At 25.6% G+C, this 24,916-nt stretch overlaps 1 protein-coding gene and 1 non-coding gene across 2 annotated transcripts in view; one reads left to right on the top strand and one right to left on the bottom strand.

Moving 5' to 3' along the window:
* Nucleotides 1–24,916, top strand: part of LOC113556807 — a 140,566-nt gene that overhangs the window by 59,247 nt on the left and 56,403 nt on the right. Inside the window, exons 3-4 of the mRNA XM_026961965.2 lie at nt 14,164–14,301; nt 14,420–14,565. Coding sequence (XP_026817766.1) covers nt 14,164–14,301; nt 14,420–14,565 — 284 coding nt within the window. The remainder of the gene's footprint in view (nt 1–14,163; nt 14,302–14,419; nt 14,566–24,916) is intronic.
* Nucleotides 21,395–21,468, bottom strand: Trnai-aau. The gene has a single exon. It is a non-coding gene; the product is annotated as a tRNA-Ile (tRNA).

The following is a 24,916-nucleotide window of genomic DNA, read 5'->3' as shown; positions in this document are numbered from 1 at the left end:
TTTATTTCTGCAGAAAGTATTTACTATAGGTTTTTTAAATAGCATAGTAAAAGTTTTAAATTTATAATTTTTATAAAATATAAAAGAATATTGAAAAATATTAGATTTTTGTTTTGTTAAAAACACAAATAAACTATAATTAATTAAATTTAAAAAATTGTATAATTATATTATATCTTATATTATAGAACTATAAGCTATTATTATATCTTAAAAGGTTACACGGAGAAATGGTAGGTTTTAAAATAAATATACATTATTTATTGCAATAAATAAATAAAAACAAGACTTTCAATAAAACTCGCCTTTGGTGATTAAAATCAAAACCGATTAATTTTTAATTTATTGGTTACACAATTTGTTTTAAAATTAATTATATTTAAAGAAAAGTTTGTACGTACAAGTTAAGATAAAATAATTTAATATAATTGAGTCTTGTTTGAATTTAGTCTGATTAAAAAAAAAAAAATCTATTTTAAACAGTCCTTAAATAACGAAGTTTACTTTCGATAAGTATTTATTTACGAAGTCCTCTTCAGAATGTAGGTAATGATTTTTATTGATCAAATAACCATCGTATATTTTATATTTAAACAAATATAAACGATCTTAAATCTATCAAAAATGATTTGATATATAGTTTTAATAAATTTAAATGTCTTAAAATATTCTTTTATTAATTAATACCTTAAAATACCTGAATGAATGTCAATTAATGTAGTATTAGCGGTTAATTGCCAAAAAAAATATTTCATCTTAAAATTATATCCTTTTAAGTTTAATCTGATATTTTTTGTGTAACATTGAATAGCTCATGTGTTTTTTTATTTTACTTCAAGTACCTATAGTCTATAAGTTAACCTAAATTTTGTTTTATTTACTATGAATAGAATAAACGAATTGGCACAATATTTGTAATTTTTATTATTTATTTGAAAAATGAATTAATACCGATCTTACAAATTGTTCAAACTTTAGCCCATCATTCTCCATGCATGACTGCAGACGACGCATTACTTCCATTTGGGTAGCTGCTGAAATGTGTTCTCTTTGAATTTCTGTACAAGCGTTTACAATTTTATGTTTAAATAGTGCGAAATTGCACGGAAATGTGTAAAATCATATGATAGTCGTCGAACAATTCAATGATTTAAATTAAAATATTTGCTCGTTGTAATTTTGTCAATTATGGTTTTAGAGCCACGGCTAAGAGGTCGAAATGACTTAAAAAAATCGGTCTAACCGAATTTGGTATTGAAAACACCTGTTGCTGTTTAAAAAAAAAAATGCAAGTTGTATTGCGTACGCACCATTGAAAAATATAAAGTTGAAAATTGTCCAAAAAAATGTGTATTTAAGTATTCTTCCCTATCTTCTCTCAAAAATCACATACCAATCTGAGGTCACAGGACTGAAATGTTTCGTGTTACCTTTAAAAGAGAACATACTGTATACAATTTATACTAAATAATAACAATAAGTATGTTTGAGGTTAGAAAAAAAAGAAAATTACTGAGGCCGCGTGAACTAAGAAAATACTCATTAGTGATACATCGGTTGAGGTAAAAATATCACGATATTATTTCCTTTTAAATTTTCGTCTAGTATTTTAAGAATAAGGCAAATAGTATGTTTATTATAAATTGAAAATCTTGTCTGCATAATAATGTTCAATGTACACGACGAGAAACATGTTTTATCGATTAATTATATTTTTCATAATGCGCATAAGCAATTTATTAAGATCGCATCGTTAGTAAGTAGAACGCAAAAGAAAATAAATGAATATTCAAAAACACTTTAAATAAAATACAATGATTTCTAATTTAACAGATATAATGCTAATCGTCTTTTCTCGACGAGTATATATAATGCATCGATAATAATAATTGCTCTCGTATTAATAAAACATCAAATAAAGTTATTATACTATATATAGTTTAATCTCTTGTTTAATATTTTATAGTACTTTTCGAAATTCGAGTTTATACATTTTGTTTTTATTAGTGTCTATTTATTTTAAGCCAACCGATAAAATGAAAATATATACATTACCCAACAGCTTGTTTTGTATAAATTATTTTTCAGTATTGTCCGTACCACCACGGTCGACAAACATAGTATTCTGATTCTTCAACAGAAAAAATATTCTACTCTTAAACAATACCCTACCATCACGACAGGCTATAAATTATATTGATCTATATAAGTAATCAATTTTTTTTAGGTATTTAGGGCCACCGCGGTCTTGTCACCGGATAATAAAAAAATATATATTTTTCGCTTTTCGTCATACAGACCGCTATCGGCGGATATTATTAACCAAGTTATTTTTCACCTTCGGCCGGAAGGGTGGAATTCGCCTTCTACACAAGAAGCGCAGAACGTTTTTAACCGATTTTTAGAATAATCGTAATAAACGTCTCGACCTTGGACGATAAGTATTGTAACGATTTCCGCTGGACTTACAGCGGACATAGATAGATGTGTTGATGTGACCTATTCATTATTACACTAGGGGTGGGCACAACTATCGCGACAATAGAATATAATAATATAATTTATGACGTGTATTATGTGTCATCGACGTAGCTTATATTATAATATAAGGTAGCACTGAGTCGTGTTCTTGGGCCACGATGACCGGGATTTAATGCTGTACGCAATATATTGTTTCCTCGAGCCGGGCGTTTCGTTGGTTGTACTATGGTAGCGGTGTTGGTGACGATCCACCCATTCGTCCACAGCATCGCGATATTTTACTATAGTGGGCGACGTGGAACGTATAATTAAGTGGATAGTCCGAATCGAATATTCAGGATAACTTTAAATATTAATATGCCGAAGTTGAAACGCCAAACATTCGAGTGCGAATCGATTATTATATTATATACATTTTTTATTAAATTGATTAAATTGTTATTATACTGATGACGATAGTATTGCAATGACTATTTTAGTTTGATTTTAACCACTCAATGTTTTCGTTAACAGTCGATATTTTTGTATTCGTTAAAAAATCGCTTTTATAAATTACTATGGAATAAAGCTTATATCGCTAATTTTTTTTTTAAATCATGTTTTTATAATGGCATGTTTTTTTTAGAATATTTACAAAATGTTATCCTTACTATAGAAAACATATATTTTCATTATTTTTCTACGGACTTGAATTTCAAGTTGAACCGTTTCAACGTTTGAAAATTATAGAGATGTTTATTGACTTTATATAAAATTTATAGTTTTCAAATGAGCAATAAACAACATTCAACTTTAAGCAGAGGAAATCGTAGAACGGTGTAAATGTTATTTTATCTTCGAGTACTGCTAAAAATTATTATAGTTTACGTACACTACTACTATTTTACCGTGAGTTGTCTTATTAAAACTTTATACATTCATATTATAGCTATAGATAACTTTTCAATACTAATAATAATATTATATTAGATAAATCAGAAAGTAGATAAAATTATTATTTTTAAATTTGAAATTATATGAACGAGTTGCAATACAATTATTACTATAATAATTTATACAAATGTATGTATGATTAAATAAGTTTTTCTTTAATATATAAAAACGTTCACTATAATATTATCTTGACTTTTCTAGAGTTAGTAGAAGCGCACGTTTCAACTCTTTGATGAGTCATGGAGTACCAATATTATTTTAGTACCAAGTTTCGATTATAATTTCTAAAATTATAACGAATTTAAATTGCCAAATAGGTATATATATATATGTATACATACATATTAGTTGTCTGAATTTCGTCTATCACGAAATTTAGTATATCAATCGTAAATAATAATAATTCCAAAACTAACTCGTCAGTAGGTTCCAAAGTAGTATTCCGTGTAATTTATGAGCACTCAACTCCCAGTACTTTCTACTAAGTAATCACATAACCTAACATTATGCAGGTGCAAGTTTATGTTTTTATAGTTTATCGACTTACCCTTAGCAATAATTTCGATACAAAAATATTTTGGTGCAAATATATTTTTGTTTACATATTTGGCCATCATACTACCATTGGTACTAAGGATATAACTAAAGAAATTAATAAAATCATTTTTGCATAATGATAGGTTATGTACAGTCAGTTTAGAGTGTATAAATTAAACGAAACACTTCAATGCAGTAGACAGTTATAATTTATAGACCAGTTAAATGGATGTTCAACATTTTTTTGTGAAACTTTGTTTCGTTATTACACATATTATACTATATTCCAGTTATAAAATTCAACCTATTTAACATCGAATAAAAAAATTACGTTCATAGTTTTTCTAAAAAAAATAAATCGAGTTTCGATTAGATCTATACCTGTATAAGAACATATTTATAATTATACATATGTAAGATTCTGGCCTTAATTTTTGTTCACTTAGAAAAACATTTATTCAAATTCTTATTTTGTAATTTTTAAATTTTTAGTTTTTCGTATTATATACTTGATAAGTGTTCTAAAGGTCATACAAGTTTTTGTTTTTCAAATAAGAATCCTTCTTATTTACTGTAAATTTTTTAGTAAATATTTGTGTTTGATACCTATGATGTAATTAATTCAAAAACTTATTTTTTTTGTTTTTCAGTGATCAATTGTTTATACTAAAGATAATAGTTCTTAAAATGGTTTACAGAAATAGACATATAGATGAAATATTATGTTTATTATATTATATTCTTGATTATTTTTATAAATAGTAAATTTTGAAAAATCAATATTATAATTACTGAAATTTTCACGTTGTCATAACCTATATAAATATATTAGTATATTCCAAACAGATTGTCATAGACTTTTTATCCTGAATATACAAAATTAAACTCAAATTACTCAATCGAATTGAATTTTGATTTAGATTCGTCAATATTTGCAGAAAAATTTTTCACTAAATAATTTACAGTACAAAAGGGAATATCCAGTTGAAAAACACAAGTTTGTATTTCTATAAGACACTCCTTAAGTGGCATGAAAAATCTCAAGAATTTTAAAATATACCTAGTCTTTAAGTATAATATTATTAATTTTTAATTCCAAAATTAGAATTTAAATAAATTATTTATTAAATGAAAATACGGGTGTGAGCATATTTGGTAAATATTGTATAGCGTAGTTACAATTTTGTAATACCAATAACTTGTAAATTTATAATCATAGTACATTATAATAATATGCACTATATGTCTATATACGTATTGATATGCCAAATTTATGCATCCATATAATACTATACCATGTGTTGTGTCTATTGTAACATGGCTTATTATAATGTAGTCCCTTTATGCAGAAATTACTGTTGTTATTATTACAGTAGTCATAGTCAGGAGCAATTCCCGAATAATACCGGAAAATGAATTTCATTAGCATATAGTATAGCAATGATTGGTTCCTTTGGCTGGCTGCCATGTGGGTTCAAAAAAAATAATATTTTAAGATGGTTAAAAAGTTGTAAATTCACATTATGAATGAGTTCCATACCTGGTACTATTATGTACTTACCATATTAAATATAATTGTACTCAACACAAATATATTGAGCGCAAACGCCCAAATCACATTATTTTGCATGATCCGATGAATACGAATAATATACCTCTTGATGTAAGACATATTTATTTTTTTACGTTACAGTAAAAGTAACTTTATTATTTATGTGTATTAATGCATTACACATATGATACACGTAATATAATTGTCAGATATGGTAAGACATATTACATATTATCGAAATAATTAAAAAATCTTTAAATTATCAAATCAACATGATTTTATTTTATAATGTCTATAATTATGTACATATAAATATGAGTAACAAACAGTTTGTTCATTCTGTACGGTATTTATACTTAAGTTCATAACGAAGAAACTGATTTATTAGCAATTAGTTTTTTTTGAACGACATATTTTTTGCTTATAAAATTTTTCGACATACCTTAATTTAATTTTAATTTTTATTAATTTCCTTTTTATATTTATACTTGTTATATATTATTTATGTTACAGTTTTATGTTATTTTCATCTTGATAAATTTATCAATATTTTTTATTTCGTTGAATCATTTTCTAAATTACTTTTACTTTTTTTTTTTTATTTGTTTAATTACGTACAGCCAATCGTATGTAAAATCATATATATATTATAAAATTATTTTTATTTAAAGAATAATATTTTATTTTCAAATATGTATATTTTTATTTTATTCGTAATATTTGTCGAAATCAAAGCTTGAGTGAAATTTAGGATTTAGGTATTTAACATAGATAGTAATTAGTAACACGACTTAGTGATTATAATAACAATATAATATAAATGTAACATACAAGATACAACTGATCTAGACACATATTGTATGACGTACGGTATCTCAGTAATTTTTGTATAAATCAAAAGCCTTATGTTTATGCACCATTTATATTATATAGTCATACATATGTGCATGTGTGTGACATTAAGAAGTATTGCAATATAAATTCAATGTAAACAATATAATAATATAAAGTTTAACTATGAAATATAATATATCGGCATATGCACCCGCGTACTTACAATATTCATACTAATATTAAATGTATATTTCAACAATATTTACTAGCAAATTAAACTAAATTTAATTCATTAAATCGGTGTTATAAAATAATAATGTAAATGTACAGATAGTTTTTTAATATTTATACATTTTTTATTCGTGATAATTTTTCTTATCGAAGCATATAAGATCAAAAATAAAAAAATTCACTGAAAATATTTCTTTTAGGTGGGTAATACTTAAGCAAAATTGTTACTTATTAACACACAATTAAGATTTAAATATATACACTATATAAAGTTTTTGGTGACTACAAAAACCATATGTTTAGGGTATTACGAATATGTAAGTAGCCTAGGTAGATAATATAGAAAATGACAAATCGTAAAAATATTAATAGTGTCTTGTCCTTTAGCATACACAGGAGTAAAATATAATAATAAGTTACAGTAATTACTACTTTATTTATTTAGAATGACAAAATTTATTGACGATAAATTAAAACAAACTTTTTGTAAAAACCATGCATTATAATAATAGCCTTTCTCTGACTTTCAACTGTTATATATCGTTTTCAATTTGTATATTTCCGTTTGAGTTATTGTATAAATAAATACTATAAAGTACGATTATTAATAATTCGTTCTGGGGATTTGCAGAAGAAGTATATTGAGCAAACAGTGCTTGTATGCATTTTAACGACAGCAAAGCCATTTTAGAACACTGTAATTGTATTCCATCATAATAATTGAAGTAACAATTCATACAACACAATGTTCCTCCTAAACCAACTCGTGAACTTGTGTGTTATAATCATTTAATCGTTCCGGTATTATAATCTATGACATTTGAGTAATACACACACACACACATACACCATATACACATAGCTGTCATGATAAAAAATGAAGGAATACTATTTAAGTAGATATTTGACAAAATACAAATAGGTATACTGTAAACATTTTATAATTCAAATTATCGAATAAGACGTTAATCGACTACGTGATCATAAATAGATTATCAAAAAAAAATACAAGTACATTAATAATAATTGTAATAAATTGAAATTCTAAACGTCTTCTTAGTGTCTAGTAAATTGTTATACTATTTGCAAACGTAGTGTAGCAATGTCGGTGAGGTTTTGAAACAACGATTTTAACTAATTTTGCGAGATAATACGAGTTGATCAAACTATTTAACCGCTATATTCATAGACAATACATTTGTCAGGTTTGAACTCAACCCGCGACAATATAAATTTAGTACCTAATCGAGCACAAGTTTGATCTAAGCTTAGGTAAATATGTCGATTAATAACAGGTGATGTCAAGACCGTAAAGCCCAATCACTAAGTTTCAGTCGTGTTATTGTAGTTTGCGACGGTCAAAAACTTTTTGCTTTTTATACTATAACCATTAAACATTTTTGTAATGTGAACATAACAAGTTATTAATTTTCCATCGTTGGTGTGTTCGTACCGTAAAATATTATAGCTTAGTGAAAGTGTTCGATTAAACATATCGTCGATGTATAACCTATCGTTCGATTCTAATTCATTAATTCGAGCTGCTTTGGATCCTTTGCCGGATGATATGGGAGGAAATGAAAGGCTCAAGAATTTATCATCCCCACACATTTAAATACCAACACTAATCATCCTAATTGTATTATATAGAATTATAATATCATTATATAATTTTTAAATTTTTATTGAATTGGGTAATAAGTGTGAGTTAATAATTTAGTACCCACTAATATAAGTATAATGATGTGAAAAAAATCCAAATCGCCCACTTAAGTGAATACGGAGTCTTTTACTCTCAAAACGTGTTATGACTATAACCTCAAAATACGAGTACAAAAGTATCTACCACGTTTGTTAATCTAAGTATACACAACGTATACTGTATATGGGATTACCGTGAAATGTACATTGTACATAGATAGTAGTTATACAATAAAACGTGCTTATACATATATTCTGTTTAGCTGAATAAAATGTGCACTGTGGGAAAAATGATGACTGCCTCATTCACCACACCATCATACTGCGTACATTATTGTCTTATACGCATAGACCCTAAAAATGATTTCTTACCATTTCTTTTTTTCCTCGGTCATTCCACGAACAACTATTTAGACCGTCAGGTTTTGTTTAACGTTATTTTTATTCGTACCCAACATTTTATCTCATCTCTTGTGCACTTAATGCTTAACCAAAACGAATCACTCAAACGTATTTATGAGTACCTACCTAATATATATATATATATATGCATATATACGTTATCATTGTAAATGAGAAACGAATATTATTAAAAACGCATTATCATAATTGTTTCATGTATGTATTGATTGTGTACGAGTATAATAGAAACGATTAAATTAAATATAACGTTCGATAACGAAAGCTAATAAGCTGTATTAGAATTATTCAGTGTATTACTTAAAAAATATATAATATTATAATCCTTCTTAATAATAAAAAAGAAAGAGATTAAATCCTTCAACATTTCATGGTCAAAGCCGGTGTTATAGTTAGTGCGAGAACACCGCTGTACTTGAATGATGATAGCAGATAGGTATCGGTATAGACGTGAATAATATTATACAATATTTATTTATTACGAGATTTTTAAATATTAGATTTTTGTATTATTTTTGGATATTTGTTACATAGTATAAAATTTAATGTTATTATATTTTCTGTTTGACCTCTGTTGTAGTAAATACGTGTATACGAAACAAAAGGATAAATTTTTCATAACGCTTTTCGGTTAATTTGAAAATTTATAAGACTCTATTATTTTTCACTACTCTACCTGTTTTTTGTTCTGATAATATAGTTATATTGAAAAAATATACATTGATAATAATTGTATATTAACGTATTAATGTGTAGTTTCGGTGCCATAAGGTATACCTAATCATTATTATATTTTATTTCCAAAATATAACATGTGCCACTCACTTTTCATGAATTTGCATATATTAATAAAACAAGATTGAAAAGAGACGCAATGATCCACTTTTTTGGGATGATACATTATATTTTATAAATAATCTATATCACATAACGCGGTTGAATGACATAAAAAGCATTAATATTTTATTTTTCGTTCTTTTAAGTATTTTCATACATTAAATTCATAATGTTTTTTGTACTTAACAGCAATTATATTCGCACTTACGCGTATATTTGTATTATAATTTAGTTTTAATATAAAGTTCTTTGGATTATGTAATTATTGTAAATATATTATATATTATTAAATATTATAGACGCTTAAAATTCATCCCTATACATTTTATTGATCGATTACATTTTAAATAACTAGTAACAATATGATGTAGAACATGCAGTTCATCGATACCATTTCTAAAATTATTGTAAACAACTTATTTGATATACAATTCAGCAGAAACAATTGTTTAACGTTTAACGGCGATGTCCGTCAGTGGTTAGCATTTGTTTGGACTGAAACCTCTCTATGAGTAGGGCAGCTAGTGCCAAGGTTAAATTTGAAATTACATCAACCACAGTCAAGTGCTGTAATGTTTGTGTCTAAATATGCATGACTAAAATAAACTCAAAGTCTATTATTATGTAAGTACTAAGTAGACACTTAATTATAAACACAATTTGCACATCAAATTTAGTACAATAAATATATTGGGACAATGGTTTTCAGCCTATGCATCGCGGCTCCCAGAGGCGTCGCCGGTTATTATCAAGGGAGCCGCATTCGTAATAGAAACTAAAAATAAAATTTCCGCGCACCAATACATATTACATGTTGCGTGTGTGAGACAGATCGGCCGTCGATAATCGTGTTTGCGATATCGAATAATAGCATATTTCGATTACTATTTACATTTATTTGATGATATAATGCAACAAAAACAAGCACAGCCGTCCCATTAAAAATAAAGTTAGATTAAAATTATTATAAATAATGTAAATTTGTTTATTTTAAATGTTTGTATGGGAGCCGTATATTTTATTTTAAAATCAAAAGGAGCCGTGGTCCTAAAAAGGTTGACAACCACTGTATTAGGATATTACTGTAGCAAATGTTTTAATTTAACTAATTTTTTTTTTATAATTACTGATAATTTATTTTCTTGATTGAATAAGATTTCTACTCCTCTTCCACAAAAAATAAATAAATAAAATAATAATAATAATAATATTTTCAGTCTCAAAATTATTTGCAGATAATTTTTCAGCAAAATAACCTCTCGCTAGCTGTAAAAGCTAGATTATTTATTTAGAGCTGCCGCAAGATTTTATCAACAAGAATACAAATAATGGGCCCTTTTAGACCCAAATTATTATGGTTGGAAAATTTTTTTTCATAATATGATGCTTTAATATGATCTAATTAAGATTTTTTATGAGTTTCGTAATTTTTACATTTTTTTCATAGTAACAGCCGTTACAGGTAGGTACACTACAGTGTACCTCGGGTCTTTAAAATTAACTATATTCACGGAAATTTATTTTTCGATAAATTTCAATTTTCAATTCATGTACCTATATCATTTTAAATACATAATCACATTTAATATATTAAATGTATCAAAATTCGTATACATAAATAAATATTAAATGTTAAATTGTATGTATAAAAATAACATTTACATTCATTACGTTGGTTATTATAATGAAATACCCGTTGAATGATTTCAATGGCAGTATACACCGTTAGAAAAAAAAATCAATTCCTGTTTAAAGCACTCAGTAACGGACTGACCAGCTGAGTAGGTAAGGTACATAATAATACTCTGTGGCAATTGAAGATTAATAGCCTTATATTCTATATACAAGAATATAAATTACACAGTAGATATATTATGTTAGTTATGTATGAACGTTTTATAAAATACGTATTAAATATTATCGTGTATTTTTATATTCAAATACATAACACTAAAGTACTTGATCGATATTAATTTTGTGTTAGATTTATTTACTAAGTTTAATTGGTTGGGTTGTCTTGTAAACTTGTAAACTATTTAGTATATTTTCTTATCTTTATATTACAAAATTATACATCTTATTGGCTTTTATCCAACCGTCTCAACGAATAGGTATCTCTAAAGTTTATTTTTATTCACCGTTAAATCCTTTGCAAAGTCTGATTTTATGTGTCCAATATTACTGTTATTTATATAAATATATTAACATTGAAGGTTCCATGACATTAAATGTGTACAGGTATATTATCGTAAATAATAAAACATAGCAATATTTATTTAGTTTAAAAATATATAGAAGATAATATTAGTTTAATTTATACTAAGAAGAACTGAGAGAAATATTAGATTTACAAAGATATGTGGTTTTTATTCTTTTTTTCTCTTTACTGGTTTCCTTCTGAAAACACTTTTGGGGGTAGTAAAAAATTCAAAAAGTTCCATGCAGCATTTTTCTAGATTGGAAACGGAACACAAATATGGCATCTACCTTAAAAGTATTATTTTATTTTTATTTTATTTTTTTTTGAATTTCCCTTTAGTAGTTTTCCAGAAAATAGCGAATAACTGCAAAAAACGTTTACAATAAATAAGTATATATATATATATATATATATATATATATATTATAGATATAATAGTTTGTTTTTAGACAAAATGTTGGCTGTTTTTTGGTAAACTGAGCTCTGCACCGAATTGTTTTTCGAATAATTTATCATAACTTTCAAATATAAAAACATCTAGCCATTTGGCCCAAAACAACCGTAGTGCAGTTATTTCTTTATAATATATTATTATTGCCTATTATAGATACTTACCTAAAATTGTTTGTGATTCATGCACATGCACTTCTTTTTTTTTATTATTAAATTACATAAAACTTAATGATTTTAGTTTTTGTGGATAATGTATCAATTTTACAATGAAATGTGTCTATTTTTTTAGTTAATACCTAACCGTTTGGACTAATAAAAATACTTTATTTCACTAAAGGCTGGTAGAAAATTCATTTAATTGATAAGTACTTAGTAGAGATATTTAAAGTAAAAATCCAAGTACTTTTTTAAAATAACCAGAAAAATAAAAAAAAAAGTATAAAGGGGAATTTTAAGGACAATACAAATTTTTGATAAAGTCAATTTTTCTTTTTTTTTATAGGTATTTTATGTTTTATCGTTTTATCTAAATAAAATGATACCATTTAAAAATAATTTTTGGACCTTTTTGAGCTATTTATAGAAGTGAAATATTTTATAAAATATTGATAAAAAATATATTGCCAGATAAAAATACTTGGAAATTTAACAATACAGTTAACAATTTAAAAATAACAGAAATCCATAATCAAAAATAAATATTCATACTAGAACCAAAAAATTTTAAAATAATATACAAAGATTATTATTTTTTATAGACATTTTAAGTTAAAATTTTGAAGAAATTACATATTTTAACGATGAATATTATTTTAATTTAAATACATTATACGTGGAAACTTTTACTTTTATAATGAATTTTACTATATATATTTAAATTTTCTAAATATGTACGTTAATTTTTATATGCTACCTATTAATACCATGCACAGCATCAAAAGTTAAGAACATTAATTTCGTATGGTAGAAATATAATAATATATATATAGTAATAAATTTAACTTTATTACTAATAATATAGACAAAATATTGTTAAATAACAATAAATTATTAATAATAATATAATTAAATAAATGCAATATTTTTGGAAAAAATTAAACAAACAACCCGTATTACTAATATTAAAATACTACTTAATTACTTTTATATCAAAAATCACATGATAGAGTTCACATAGTGGTGTAAGTTGACAGACGCCTCTGCCAAAAATCTTTTTTGTACGTATACAACGCCATATTATTGAATTCAAATAAATAGAATTCATCCATTACAGTAACCAACTCAACATTTCCTGTACCTACGTACAACAGAGTGGTATTCGGTTGACTACTTTTTAAACTTATTTTTTTCTTAATTATTAGTTAAAAACCATAAATTATAAAATTTATTTTTCTCATGCAATGTATTTTATTACATTAAATTTCAAATAAAACGTCTCGAACTTTATTGAGTTAAAAATGTTAATATTTTTCAAATTTTTTTTTTTTAATTTTTTAATAATTAAGTGCGTAATACGCATTATCGTGTAACACAATAGTATAATAATTTTATATTGACTTCCTCATTTCCATCAAACTAAATTAAATTATATTTCGGCAATATAAAATGTATTTAACTTCTAAAATATATTAATTTATATTCAATATAAATTATGTCTTTTAGCTGCCAAATTGTTATAGAAATTGTATGTATAAATATTCGAAATATAAGTACACCATATAATTAAACACAAATACCAATAAAATGGAGTAAATATCAATTGTCACAATACTCAAATATTTTAATAATTTAATAAATTGGAAATGTCTACTTAGTTTAGGTAAGGTATACTTGTACTTGTACGTTATACTACAGGGAGATTATTTAAACACTGATATTGTTATTTCAAAAACTATTAACTTTTTTTAAATTTGTCTTCAGTAAAGTTGTATTCTATTTCATGATATTCATTGTTTTATTTTTTTTATTTTTTATTAAATTTTAGGATGGGGTGACTGGAGTGATTGGTCGGCGTGCAACGTGTCATGTGATACTGGACTGCAGTATCGGTTTCGACGTTGTCTAAAGTGTGGGCAGGGACACAACAAGGAAATACGAAAGTGCAACGACTTTTCATGTGACGGTAAGTATTCGTAATATTGCAATATTTTCATAATTGCTCAAAAATTGCTTCATCATAATAATTTTTTTTAACGTACTTCGATCTTATAATTATTTCCGTATATTTAACGTATATACAGGGGTTACAGAACTGGTTGCGCCAGGTGACCACGTGCGTACCGTCGGTGGTAAGCTAAACGGTAGCGAAAATGGGTTCAGTCTTCTCAACACAGACGGCTTCTCGAACTCATTCTCATTACTGATTACGCTGAGAGTACAACCAAAAGTAAGTGAAAAATATATGTTATATATAGTAAACACGCATAACAATATATTAATATAGTAATATCCAACATGTTCACCGCCACTCTAAGAGAAAAAACCCACCACGCAGACTCAAACGTAAATGGTGCAGAGATAGGTATATTAAATTTAATTAAACATAGATGTGCTACTAATAGGTTTCTTTCTTAACACACTAATCGTATCATATTTTTTTAAATATTTTTAATATCTGATTTATTTTTATTATATGTTAAATTTGTAAATTTTCTTCAAATAAAAAAATAATAAATACTATATCATATAGGTATTTACATGTCTTGAAAAAAATGAAAAATAAATAAAATATTTACTCAATACATTCATTCGCGCCTTTATGTTATAGTTATGGCCATTAGTTTAGTTGAGTTATTTCCAGATAATTTTTTTAAAAAATATTATATATAGGTAGAAATATCGATAAAAAAAAATATTTTGTATAAAAACGTGAGATATTTATTACAGTAAGTCAGTAACTGTACCTTATTTTATAAATGTGATAAAATATATTTAATTAAACAATTGGCATTAGTTATTATTATATTAGTTATTAGTACTTACATACATGTGTGTGAATTCCAAGTCCATCACGCGAGGACAAACACTTAAAAATGTCGACTTTAAATTATAATACTCTGTTTTATCAAATATCGAAAAAATTTGTGTTTCCATGATAACATTTTTAATTTTTAGCACCAGACTTAACAATTTTGTTTTTCACTCTCGGAATACTGGTGAGACATTACACTAAATCTCCGAATACCCTTAAAATAAATATTTATATTATATATATGTGAACACATATATATAATATAAATAAGTTGTTTTCTTAATATTAATTAATATTATACTTGAAAAAGTTCACAATACAAAAAAAAAATGTATACTTTAATACTTAGGTATATATAATGTCTTATAATACTCACATAAATATACTTTATACTCTGTACAAAAAATGGTCCAAAAACAAAATTATATAAATAAAATATGGACGTTTTTATTGCAGTTATATGAAATATTTCATAATTAATAGGCGATTATGTATTAAATATGTGTAACTTATAAGTTATAACTATACAATATCATTATGAAATTGTCTACACCAAACCGTCCTAATCGCTGGCGTTGGTAGATTTCATTGATCAATTTGTCTTATTGTTACCAAAATTAATTTTTAAATGATTCCCTACAATAATACTATAGCACGGTCAGTGCATATTATATTCTCAGTAAACTATCCCCAATTTTTTTAATCCAGTTGGGATGAGTTACCATGCATACTGCACATCTATTATAGTATAGTTTCTTAATTTTTAAAATAAAGCAAATGTGTTGGAGTACTTCGATATGAAAAACGAATTTTTTACGAGTATTTTATATAAGTTACAAATATTATAAGTTAGGTAGGGAGTAAAGTAGCAGTGGCGCAGAAGACTCCATTCAAATATCACACACCTATGATTTCGATTCTAAAAAGATCAATACATAAAAACAGCACATTTTATCAACTCATTGTAAAGTAAAACACCACAAACGTTTTTTAATTCACATAACAGATGTATTCCGATTGTCAAAATTGTTTTCCAAGTAGAAGCAGGTAGAAAGAAGAAGCACTACATTTTGTTTTAAATTGTTACATTTTTACCACATGAAATAAAAAAAAATAATGACTTATTCTTACAAATAAGTAGAAACTGTAATATTATTGTAACATCTAATATAATATGTTATATTATGTAATATATATATATATATATATATATATATATATATATATATATATTACTATAATTATAATTTAATTATTGTTACGCGTATTTACTTAAGTACAATTTCTTAATTTTACATTTTAAATATATAGATTTTATAGTTATGTTAATATTTTGTAATAATACAAGTTTTGGTTTCGGGATACAACAATCTTAAAAAAGGGTGTGATTTTGGATTTATTATAATTTAAAAATAAATTAAAAAATTATGCTTAGAAAAATACATTTTAAATTTCTGTATATGACTATACAATAAAAATGCAATATAATTTATATTTATCAAAACAAAATAAAAACCAAAGTATATTTTTAATAATACCTAAATATTGTTATGATTTCATAAAACAGTGTATTTTTTTATTTTTATAAATTATAAATTATCGATATCTGGGCCAAGATACCTACTATGTATTTCATTAATTAATTAGATTTATATAATGTATATAATATAGTGATGAATATATTAAATATTGAGTTTTTAACCAAAAGTTATTATATCTTAAAAATTAATAAAAAAAAAAAAATAAGTTGATTATAATATTAAATAAATCAATTAATTTGAAATAGTTATAAAATATGAATAGTTATATATATTGGTAGTCGATGGTATGTAATAAAAAAAAAAAATAACAAATTGTATGAGTATTAATGATTTTAATGTTTTTCAGAGACCGGATTAGATATACCAGATAATTATTAACTATGGAATAATTTTTGTATTATAATTTATAAGTACAACATTGTTAATTAATTTATTAATAAATGTTAGGTTGTAAAGGAATAATGATTATGTCAATTCAATTTAAGGATTTTTAGGTTAAATTATCAGGTTTGAAATCAGAAGTAACTAAAACATATATTATGATAGGTTGGCCAAAAAAAAATCCAGAAATAAAGTATATAGCTCAAAAGCTTTATATTATGAGTATTTTTGTGACATTTTAAATGATTATTTCCCAGTGCTTGATAATATTTATTTGATGACTGAACATCCCCTCAGCCATTGTATCCGGATCCAGTGAACAAATCATACATTATTATAAACTAATGTATATTCAATATGTGATTTTAGCTGATATTATTATAATAATTTATCGATATTAAAAATAATGAATATATTATAACATCTTTACCTAAGAACTGGAATAAAGCAATTATAAGTTCATAAAACTAAATTAATTTAATACCTTTAGTAGTCTGTAAGTCGATTTCGAAGCACTTATACAATAATTCTAATCGATTTAGAATAGTCTGGAATATAGCGGGCCAAAAAGAAATAAAGTAAAATCATCAATTTGCAGAAGTGAGAAATTTCAAATTACATTATATTTTTGATACATAAAAATCGTGAACTTTTCGAAAAGTATATTATAATATAAATAATATATTATTTTAATAAGCCATCTGATATTTTAAACACGAATACGTGTATATCTGTCTGCAGATCACCATCTACGCGCTGATGTTGACATATATTACATATATTATTTAAACATAAATTGTACCGCTCATCAAATGAAATTTGTTTAAATTCTCCGAAGTTGAATAACTGACAACTGTCACATATAAATATAATATTAATATATTATTATAATCCATTTTTTAGTACACTTATCTTACCGCTATGCTTAAATAAAATATGGTTAACGTGTGCATCACGGAACCCTAACTAATGATATATTGCAAACATTACATATAATCCTCTATAAATGACGGATCTGGAAAATTTAACAATTTTACACTTTAGTATATCTTCTAGATACACGCTGTATCGACATTTGACAGTACCTAAATATTTATTATAATATACAGGATGAATCACTAAGTATGTTATAGGTAATTACTATTTTTCCTTTAATAATGCATTTATTAAAATTATAATTTATGGAATTTTGAAGTATCTATACTTAAGAACTATATTTTAAAGTAAAGATACTTTAAAATCTATTTTTTAAATTATTTAATGATTGCATTGTTGTGAACCTTACGGAAATCATCATGCTTTTCTATACATCATTAAATGAAAAGTTTTTAAAATGTTAGTGTAATCAAATCAAAATTTGAATAAATAGTTTTTGAATTATTTAACTTAGGATAATCTATATGGTAATGATGTTAGTAGTGCCACGATGAATCAAAAATTATATTTATTGTCAAATGATATTTTAATTATTAATTTTTCGAGAATGGATATTTTATATTTTGTGAAAAATTTCTAAGTATAACATTATAACAACTAGATTAAATATTATTATTTTGTAAAACCATCAAAATGTTTAATCATTCACTTCGTAACTTTTCACAATAAAAAATATTGGTTCTCGTCAAAAAAATGTAGCTCGTATATAGGATTCTCCTTGAATGGTGTGAAATATTTAAGTATTTGAAATAAATTATGGTCCTCACGTATGTATACTTATTATTTAAACATTTTAACAATCAGAATTCATAAAATTAATTATTAAAGGAAAACGTTGGCAAATTAGTAATCATTGTATACATATTGAGACCATATTGTATATAAAATAAACAACTAGACGGTCTTTTCCCTATTTATGTGTGTTGAAATTGTAAGTTAGATGAAAATAATGACATCAGTTCAAGAATGTAAACTCACGATCGCTAACGACGTTAATATAATCCTTTTATTCTCTTACGTTTAATTAAAACAATTCAATAATCACACATAGGTACAAATAAAAATGAATTTTATTTTAAGTTAGATGGAACAAGCACCGACGCCATTCTAGATGATTCAGTATAATATATTTCCGTTCGTTTTGAATAGCTTTTTATACTTTTGTGGTTAAAATACAGGTACAACAATAAAATATAATAATTTTAAATGTCTAAATCATATTTATTCTGCAAACAACACTGACGATTCGTCCGTTGAAAAATAATAAAATAAACATTTATTATAAATTTATTATGCATAATATATTATATATCACACCTTAAATTAATAATAGGATAATATCTAAACATTAATACTTATGTTATAACTCGTTCGTAAAACGAATGGATTGCTAGTTGCTATTCATACAATATTTCTCAACGTGTATTTTTCACTCTGATAACACCAACAACGTAAGTTGTATATACATAAAAATAAAAGCAAAATAAAATACGCAATCAAAAATTAAAAAGTTTTCCTAGTTTAAATAAGTAAATCATTCATGTAGAATAATATAAAAACAAAAATTATAAAATTGTCTTTGTTTTCTCACGATGGTCACCAAACGAAAATATAATACCATCAAGACACATAATAAATAATATATTTTGTTTTATTTTGTTTATTTTTCAAATCCTTATTTGAAAATTTTCAAAGTTGTCCCACTTAAAATTCGAAACTTTTCTAAAAATTACAACTTGTGTCACTATATTTATTTTAGTTATTTGTTTTTTTGTGTATATTTAAATATTAGTTGTACAATAATAATATTTATGTCGTCCAAAACGTCAACGAAATTTCCATTTTAATCAGGAATATACGTTGGTGATGTGCATTTTATTATATAGTACAAGTTTGACATTTCGTTAAAAATTTCCATAAAAGAACCCACACTGTACTAGAAAGATAGAGTGTTGACAAAAAAAGATTTTTTTATGAGCCTTAGCCGTTCCCTAACATGTAATATAACTATGTAACGACTATATATTATGGTCGACGTTCTATATTATACAGGATTGTCCTATTTTTTTTTCTTGTCTTAATCATAAAATAATTTTTCATGTTTTTGTAAAAAACGTACTATAGGTACTTAAAATAATTTTGGTGGTAAAAAAAATGATCTACGTAGTTTTCAATATCAAAATATTTTGATTTTCCTTAAATAATATAAGGTATATAATGGATAGGCCACCTTTAGAATAAATACTTTTTGAATAATGGGTTACTAGTATAGGGTGACCATAAAAATAAAATTAAAATCCGGGATACTTTAGTAACCCATATAAGTATAATAATTAAAAAATGTTCAATCATATTTTGATGTAGCTAAAAAGATAATGCTAACAAAATGCTTTTTTTCACCTTTTTAGAATGTTATAGTATATTATATCTAAACGTCCACGACTACCGTTTTCTATAGAAAATACCAATCCACGTAATATACGAAATATTTTTCCAATTTCATCAGCATCTTTAAAAAAAAGAAATTGTGATTATAAACTCGGAGTGAAACGCAATCTTTTTTGTATTTTGAGAACAAATTATTACCAAATTGTACAGTTAATTTTAAAGAATCTTACTCCACTACGCCACTACGACTTCACTGAACCGTCTATCGTGTACTCGAGATTCGACACTCGTGTACAAAGTATAAATACTAACAACGAATAATATTTATAATTTTACATAAATATACTATTGTAGATATTAGGTATAAAATATAAATAAATATTGTAGTTTGCATCACGCTCACATTTGATAACAAACTGACTGCAGCGGATAAAATTGTACTTGTTTTAACGATGACCGGTATGGTAAATGATAATAATAATAATAATAATAATATTTACGTGTTACGTTTCCGACAACAATATCATAATATTAGATAATTAATTTTATATTTTCTACCCGCAGCAATTTTATAGTAAAAAAAATATAAAAATGACATTGAGAAGTTAGATTCGAATATTCCATTGAATATTATTGTCATACAAAAATATCGTAGAAAAAATGATTTTTTATAAAATAAATTTCAAAAAGGTATAAAAAAAGGTATAAAATGGGAAAAACGGGATTAATACGGGACATACTTGTAAAAACGGGACAAAATGCATATCGTTTAACTTAATAATTATGATCATAATATATTATTGTCTATATAGTTTTAAGTTCGTCAGTAAACAAATATTATATTTTCGCACACATTAATTGTATTAATTAAATTTTAATTATATATTCAAACTATTTATAGAGTCATAGAGTCAAATAATAATATCCAATACTTTTTTGTAAAGTCTAGGAAAAATGTTTAGAATTCATTTCATGCCGAAAAAAAAGTAAAAAATTGTTGGCCCATGGGGGGATCGAACCCACGACCTTCGCGTTATTAGCACGACGCTCTAACCAACTGAGCTAATGGGCCAGATGCTTGGCTAGGTAAAATAATATTATTTAGCTGACTTTGATAACATTAAATACTTTTTTTTTATTTTTTTATTATACAATACTGTTAATAATAGTATATAGTACTTATATACAATAACAATGACTTCCAAAAACCTAACCTACTTACTATAATAGTATAGAAAATAGGTACATGATAATAATATAATATTCAGGAATATTAGATACACAATAATACAATATTATAAACTAATTATATATACTAACTACAATTGTAATAGGTATTGTATAATATACTATAATATTATTATACTTGTGTTATGTGTGCAAATTGATCATTGGATATAAAAGTATAAGAATTTTAAATAAAAATTAATTTTATTATATAGGTATTGTTTACATATTACAAACAAGATTACCTAGCATTTTTCCAAAAATACCTATTACTTACCTATAGGTTACAGGATATTGGATACCATTCAATAAACAATAATAGCATAAGTAAACATTCATTTTTATTCTTATTCAAAGATATCTCTAAGCAGTATTTATTTAGTACCTAATTTAGGTACCTTATAATTGTATGGCACATAATCTGATAGCCACATGGCCACACGGGTATAATTGTATTTATAAAAAAAAAGGTTAGGTTAGGTTAGTATATAACATATCCTAAGTAATATACTAATATGATAGTCGATATCAACTTGACGGGTTATTTTGTGATGAGACTTGAAACGTATTATAATTTATTATGAATACTATCTATAATCAATAGTACTATAGTATTATAATTTTACCAATAATTTTCTCGAATAATTTAAAACAGTTACCTAATAACTGTCAGTTATACGCGTATTATAGATAGTGTAGCTATTACTAGTGTGGTTATAGCTATTCTAAGTTTTATTTTAGAACTAGACATAATATATTAATATAGGTGCTTATACACACAATAATTATTTTTTCTTATGAGTTTTAAATTCATAATTCATAATAATTGTTAGATTTTCTTCAAATTTATGTATACAAAATATAACTAAAAATTACCTAAAATATTTTTGTTAATACTGTGACAAATGCCAATTAACTAAGTGTGTTATTATACTCGTATTTTCGTAGATTTTTAAAATAAATTTTACTTAAAATACCGGCCATAATTTAAAAAATATTAAAAATCACAAAATTAAAAAATTAAAAAAAAATAGATGGCTAAATTAGTTAATTCGATTAACATGATTTGTGTGATTATCCACGAAATTCAAGATCGCAATTTTTCGATTACCCACAATTTAAAAAAATCAATTGGTATAGGTAATAGCGATTTTATAAAATATAAAACTGTAAAGTATTAACTATAAACTAATGTTTATATATTACGTTAGAATAAGTTAGATAGTGGATCTCTCAAGTCCTTGCACGCAAAAAAATATACATTTATTATTTAGGATGACTTATATTCTTAAGAGGACGCCATACCCACATGTGTTATCTGTGTCTTACTAACGTACATCATAAAAAATTTTCGTTCAGCAGAATACATTTTGTGACGTTAGATTTAATATTGGAATAAATTTACCTATTATCAAATTTAAAGGTAAGAATATTATTTAAACAATGACTTATGATTTTATTGATATTATCAGTTTAAAGTGAGTTATGAACATTTTAAAATTGTTATATTCTACATAGCTGTAACTCACTTAAAAAATAATAATATCATTAAAAGCATAATATGTTCATTGTCTAGATAATATTCTTACCTTTAAATTTAATAATAGGTAAATTTACTCTAATATTAAAGCTAACCTCACAAAATGTATTTTGATGAACGAAAATTTGTTATGATGTACGTTAGGAAGACAGAGACAACACATGCGGGTATGGCGTCCCCTTAATAAATCTTTGCTTTTTGAAACATTCTATTAGTTTTGATGTATCCAAATAAATTTATCCACTGAAGAATTTATAACATTAAAAAGAGATCAGGGGGGGTTCTTATTTGAAAATACCGTAATTTACCTATATATCAACACAGAACACTTAAGTAGAATAAAAAATCTCAACAATTTAAAAAATAAAATGATTTATAATAGTATGCCAAAACCAGAATTTGAGTAAAATACTCATTATTAAATGAAAAAAAAATGGAGGTGAGCATAATTAGTAATGTACTCTGTACCTTAATAATATTGTAATATAAATATCATTTGTTTGTACTCGTACATCGTACATAATATTTTTACGCCCATTGTCCGCCAGTGGAGTTCGTTTAGAAAGGGATTCCCTATGAATTACCGGGCTAGGAGTGGGGGTGTGTTCTGCCCTCTGCGTACATCATCCACTACATTGTGAGCGTGAATATTTAAAGCAGCAGCCGACTGCAGCCCGCAGCGGTCTTTTATTAATATAACCTTTTGGACACCGCCGTGGTACCGTTGCCAATCTATTCCTCTCTGCGCATAAAATAATATAGGTTTAGTAATATAATAAGTCAAACCCTTCTGATTCTTGTGTGACTCCGTGTACAAATTACATTGATGCAATGCTGATGATATCGCCTGGACCAACAACTACGGGCTATGATTTCGCAGCCATTGCAACATAATACTGCAGTAGAACACAAGACGTATAAAATATGTATGATACTTAATCATAATCCAATAATAACGATCAGTGTCCAGGCTTTTATGCGTCATTTGCATACTGTGTTAATTTATTTATAATTATTAAATAATAAATAATATATTCTAACAAAACTGCATTTTTACTTCTGATGTAGTTAAACATTACGACTTGTAGAACGTTAAATATGATTTTTAAATTTCGTGTTGAATAGTGAATAACTACAGTGTAGACAACATATGTGACAAAAATCAAACAGAACCAAACACGTTATATTTTGTCCTATACGAGTTGTTGGAATTTTGTCTATGGTATTATTGTAGGTACATACTCGTAATTATTTTTTTCAATTAAATAGGTACTGCCAACATAATACATAGGTACCTAATATTTTTGAGTATACGTTTTTCATAGTTCCAGTCAACTCGCCAACTCGGTGTGACGAATTTTCGACTAGCACTAATGTTGATATTTAAAAAAATCAAAAACGATATTTATGAATTATGGTTGTCTAATTATTATGTCTAAGTACCTAGATGACAAAACCACAACCAATGTGGATTGCCCGACAGCACATTTATTCCGTCTTTATCGTCATGTCGGCTGTGTCGCTAAACTTGATCAGAAACGACAGGAACAAATAGGTATGTAAGTACTAAATAGACGTTGGGTAAATAGTTGTTTACTTCATTATTAGCCATCTCGCACGGCCAATCGATCGATAATGACACTATACATGATGCACATTTCGGCGGGGTGGTCACTGGTCAGCAGTTTTGTGCTGTGACGGCGTTAGGGGTGGACAAGTGGACATATTATATATTTTCAAGGCGCCACGATTA

Source organism: Rhopalosiphum maidis, chromosome 1 (assembly GCF_003676215.2).
Source record: "Rhopalosiphum maidis isolate BTI-1 chromosome 1, ASM367621v3, whole genome shotgun sequence".
NCBI lineage: Eukaryota > Metazoa > Arthropoda > Insecta > Hemiptera > Aphididae > Rhopalosiphum > Rhopalosiphum maidis.
Note: the sequence above shows the minus strand (reverse complement) of the source record. Positions and strands in the feature narration are given on the sequence as shown.